At 36.8% G+C, this 5,396-nt stretch overlaps 1 protein-coding gene across 1 annotated transcript; it reads left to right on the forward strand.

The window, feature by feature from the left end:
- The first annotated feature begins 493 nt into the window (after positions 1 to 493).
- On the forward strand, positions 494 to 3,187 carry LOC115993041 (dof zinc finger protein DOF3.2-like). Its single transcript, XM_031117311.1, has one exon. It carries the CDS (start codon positions 1,601 to 1,603, stop codon positions 2,546 to 2,548), a length of 948 nt encoding a protein of 315 aa, XP_030973171.1. The 5' UTR covers positions 494 to 1,600; the 3' UTR covers positions 2,549 to 3,187.
- The last annotated feature ends 2,209 nt before the right edge of the window (positions 3,188 to 5,396 follow it).

Below are 5,396 nucleotides of genomic sequence, written 5' to 3' on the forward strand. Positions count from 1 at the left end.
ATGCAGAAAATATTTTCTGAAAATCAATTTTCATTGAACCAAACATAGCTAAGCTCCATTTCTTATATTGTAAAATATTTTACGGAAAACATTTTCAACATTTTATCTTGTTCATTTTGTTGTAAAATGTTGATCAAATTGAAAACATTTTCAATTGACCCTAAAATGTTTTGTAAAATATTTTATAAAAATATACGTGGCAAAATATTGTACAAAAACAAAGGCTCTACCCCATTTGCCAGCCATCAATGTTCGCTAGGAGGTACTGACAACGAGTAAACGGATCACCGAGAGAGCATGGGATTTCTCTAAACAATACAAGGGACACAAGTGTCTTTGAAGAAAATGGGGTGTCCAAGTGATCAAGTATGGGCGTCCAAATTGCACAAAATAATGTCGTTTTGTAGGACAGAAAAGACCTGAAAAAGTAATTAAATTTAAAAGAGAAAAAAAAAGAATAGAAGACTTAAGAGAGTCTGTCATTGTAGTACATGCAAGTGGAATGAAAGAGAAAAGACAGAGAGAAAGAAAGAAAGAGCAAAAAGAAAGAGAGAGAAAAGAGAAGAAAAAAGATGAGTTTGCTGAGGTCTGACAAAGCCACCACCCCATTGATGACCGCCACGCCACCTTCTTCTCTCTTAGCTTCCTCTGCCGCCGCCTCTTCATCCCTCTTCCCCACTGGTCCTTTCTCTGTTATTATATTCCCCGTAGATCCCTATACTTTTACTTATTCTCCTTAAATTTCTTTTGTTTGAGGTTATATTAATCTTGGGGTGTGTGAAAATCTGTACTCAAAAGACTCTTTTTTTTTTTTTTTTTTTTGAAGTATTTGCAAGGATCAGGTAAGAGTTTTTGATTGTGTTTTGGGCTTTTCTCATGTGTATAGATAGATATAAGGTGCTCTGATCAAAGCAGTGAACTTGGGTTTCCCAGTTGGTGAGAGATGGGACTGAATTTCTCTATAAACTCACTGCACTTCTACTGAACCCAAAAAAAAAGAACCCAATTTCCCTGAAATCTCTCTTACCCTCAGATTGAGACCTCACTTTTCTGCACCTATCCACGTCCGACGCTCGTACACACTCATCTTTCCAGATAGCGCAGAAAAAGCAAGCTAGCTCTTTTTTCCCTGAACTTTATTTTTCACTCTTTATTTACCTTCTTTATTAGGGAGAGAAACGGCTGGGATGATGAAAATCTTGGGGGATTTTTTTTAAATATAGAGAGATTTGAGTTCTTATTAGATTTTATTTTTCTTTGTTTTTTTCTCTGGTGTATATTTGGTAATGAAGTTGAAGTGCCTTGGTTTTGTGGTGGGTTGGTAGGTGGGAACGAGAGGATTGCAATTTGCATGCACACAAAGAGTAACGATGGGCGTTAGTTTTTTGCACTGTGTAGATTCTCAAAGCCTAGAGACAGACACGTTGAGTTTCCAAAACTGAAACGCTCCAAATTGAGAGTCCACTTCCCCCAAAACCTGCATGCGAACCAAAGCCAAAACCTTCACAATATATAGACAAAACCCACAAGATAAATCACACCCACCACCAAAAAGAAACAAAAGATTTGGACTTTTAAGGCTTTCGATTGACACAGAGAGATGCAGCAAGAGATTAGAGATGGAGAAGGATCAGAAGACATGAAGCCACAAAGTCAAGACCAAAGATTGAAGCCTTTGCAACTGGAAAATCAGCAGCAACAACAACAGCCTCAGCAGCCTCAGAAATGCCCCCGCTGTGAGTCTCTCAACACCAAGTTTTGTTATTACAACAACTATAGCCTGTCTCAGCCGCGTTACTTCTGCAAGACTTGTAGAAGGTATTGGACTCAAGGAGGAACCCTCAGAAACGTTCCTGTTGGTGGTGGTTGTCGAAAGGGAAAGCGTGCTAAAACCTCATCATCAGCGTCTTCTAGCGAGAATTCAAGGTCTCATCAGCCACAACAACAAAATTTGGCAAACCCACCTGCTGTAATTCCTTCTAATCCAGTTATCACAAGAAGTCCAGCTCTAAGGACTAAAGAACATGGTAATTTAGCTTCACCTTCCGCACCATCAATCCCTTCAATTTCACCATACTATGCGGCAGGTGGGTACTTGTCTTCTTTGGCAGCAATTCAATCTTTGAATCAATCACAGACTTACAGTCAAGCTCTCGGTGTTGGAGATGATTTAGGGGGTTCTTCAAATTTGAGTCTGCTACAGGGTTTTAGTGTCCCTTCTTTTGGGTCACACCAGCAGCAAAGGCAAATTCAGCAAACCCAGTTTTATCAAATGGGTAACAGAGATAGAAACATGGAACATCTCTATCCGACTGATGAAACTTTGATTCAATCAAACAGGCCTACAAGTTCTTCTTCACAGCATGATTGGCATCATAGCTTTATCAACAATACAAACAATCAAACGGCCTCTGATTCTGCTTTGTGGACTATGAGCACCGCCACCACAACCACCACAACTGGTAACACTAACAACAATAACAATACTGGCTCTACTTTGAATCCAAGTCAGTGGCCTGATCTGCCAGGGTATGGCCCACGATCGTGAGTCGTGACCAATTTCAGCCATTCTTAGAAGCTTCCTCAAGCTTCAAAGACCAAACAACTGCATAATTTTTAGGCATTCTTTGCCTTTTATGCACACATAAAAAGGCCCATTGGATCTCTAATATGTTTACCCTTTTTGTTGTCTTCTTGGTTTACTTTGGATGGTATAGGGTATAATTTGGTTCATCATGGAAAACAAGGATTGGTGAGAATTTTGTGATGTGGGTATTCATTGTGAGTGGAATAGCGGCAATGGCCTTTCTTCTTTTTATGTTACAGAGAATTTCTGGGTTGGGTTAGGTTGTTTTGAACTTTATAAGTTGATTAAAGTTGATACTAAGATATATGTCTGAGCTTTTGTTTTGTTGCTCTACTTTTTTGCTCTTTTTGTGTATATATATAAATCAATTAAATCCCTAAAAGAATGGCTTTGCTTTGTAGTTAATTAGGGTTTGTAAGAAAAGAGGTCAAAAAGAGGATATATAGTCGAAGATGATGCAGAATGCATGGATGGGGTAGCGTAGAAAGGTCGATGGACAAGATGGTTCTTTTTCTTGTGCCTGTGGAATGGGCTGACTGGCTATTCAAACGCCAAAGCCTTTCTTCACTTTAAAAAGTTCCAAATGCTTTTCTTCCATCACTTTACAGTTTCAGATGCTTTATTAATCGTTTATATTTGTTTATTTCTTTTTGTCATAATGATAATAGATGCTTAATCCCTTCACTCATGCTCTTTTTGTCATAATGATAATAGTAATCCTTCACTCATGCGTTTTCATACATCATGGTGAATTGCTAGCGAGGATCATGTGACAATATATTCGTATTTGCTCTGTTGCGGTTGACGCATGTACAAAATCAAATGGCTAAAAATAGAGTAATAGTAATGGTGGCGTGCATGGAGTATTTCTTCTGATTACCATAAGAACACGTAAAAGTAAAGTCAAAAAAGTGATCTCAATGGTTTTGGTTGAGGAAGCAGGCACACCTGAAGCACTATTGTGGATTACTGAACCCTCTCTATTGAACCAAACAAAGAAATTAGTTACTATGTTGTATATAGTTAGACCTTCTCCGAGGCGGTTTAATTACATACAATTTTCTTAACCCAAGAAAGAAAACGAAACAGGCTTTGGTTTAATTATATCATATAAATAACTAGATATGGTGGATGTTTTGGTTTCCGAGTAAAAAGCATATCTTTGGTCTGCCATGGTGAGATCTCTGTCCTGAGAAATAATAGCAGTGAGACCGCTTCTGGATATTCCCGTCACTTATTTGCCGTACATCAAACAAAACTGAGTATAAACATGCGTCACTGTTAATGTATAAGGGTATAAATTAATCATCAATTTGAAGAAATATTTTATGAAAAATTGAAAAATTAATATTTTATAAAAATTTGAAAAAACGGATAGAAAGTTAAGTGGCCACAAAGTTTAAATAACAATTTTCACATTTTAAATAACATTACATATATTTCTATACATTTTTATAAAATGATTTAGTAATATATGCTTTAAGGGTATATGTCTGTTAGTAAAACTCATATGCATACACACTAAAAAAAAATTACATCACCATTAACCTTTAATAAGCTTTGCAGTCCCCAATTCATAAAAAAAAAAAAAAAAAAAAAAAAAAAAAAAAAAAAAAAAAAAAAAAAAGTAAATTTCATTAATATACTATCAAATTTAGGTTAATGCCAACTAAATTCAAGATTGTTTAAAACCGATCAATTTGATCTCTAAAACCAATTTAATCCCTAAACACTATTGAGAAAAAAGACTAAGTGGCTTAACAGTGTTTAGGGACTAATTTGTCTTTAGAGATAAAATGGGTCAGTTTTGAAAGTCTTGGACCTGACCGGCAAATAGCCCAAACATTAGGATATGGTAATAGAATTTACCCAAAAAACTTATAGCTCATACAAGCGTTTTGTTTCTTCACATTCTCTAACTTTCTCTACAAAAGCCATTTGCCTCTCTCTCATTCCCTCACAATCTGACTCTTATTTGCTTCCTCAATCTCAACTTCTCTCTCAATCTCTCTCCTCTCCTTCAATGGCACCCAAGTCTAGGAAGGGTTCTTACGTCCTCTCCATCGATGTTTTCCATCTCACTCCGTAGAATGGAGCGGTAGGCTAACAACGGCTCCTCTCTTGACCTATAGATCATAACAACACCTTCCAGAGGGTGTAAGGGCTAGATCAGTAAGTTTTTCAAACTTTTCTCATTTTTTAAATTTTTCTTTGATCTTTCATTTAAATATGTTTTTAGGCATGTAAATGCTTGGGTCTTGCTTTGGGGTGGGTTTAGATGAAAACCTGACACTCTAGGATGGGTAGAAACATGTTTAGGTTGAGTTTTGGTTGAGAAAACTTGGAAAATATCGCAGAACAACCTTCTATGTTCGTTCTTATGAGCGCAGATTGGACTTACATGCGCAAACTTGTTTTTGCGTATGCAGCCTTGATTCATGCGTACACAGGTTTGTTCTTGTGTGTGTGTATCTGATCTTTAGTTTATGTGTGTGTAGGATCCTCTCTGCATACGCGAGGTCTTTCCTACATACACATGGCACTAGGTAGAAACCCTAATTTGGGCAGAAACCCTAATTTGGACATTTTAGTTCATTTTCATCCGTTTTTTTCATCTATTTGCAATTTTATCATTGATGAACTAGAAATTTATGGTCGTCATTATATGCAAATCGTCATTCACCTAAAGAAGATGTTACGCATTTATTACGCACATTGATGACGAAACGTAACAAATGGAGCAACAGTTACATAATGAGCTGTGATCTCCAGATAAAGATTCTGTAACGCACTAGCCGTTGAGCATAAA

Source organism: Quercus lobata, chromosome 5 (genome assembly GCF_001633185.2).
Source record: "Quercus lobata isolate SW786 chromosome 5, ValleyOak3.0 Primary Assembly, whole genome shotgun sequence".
NCBI classification, from domain to species: Eukaryota; Viridiplantae; Streptophyta; class Magnoliopsida; order Fagales; family Fagaceae; genus Quercus; species Quercus lobata.

What these genes read in the sequence shown, in the direction of transcription:
- LOC115993041 (XM_031117311.1), top strand. Translation starts at nt 1,601, where the DNA reads ATGCAGCAAGAGATTAGAGATGGAGAAGGATCAGAAGACATGAAGCCA.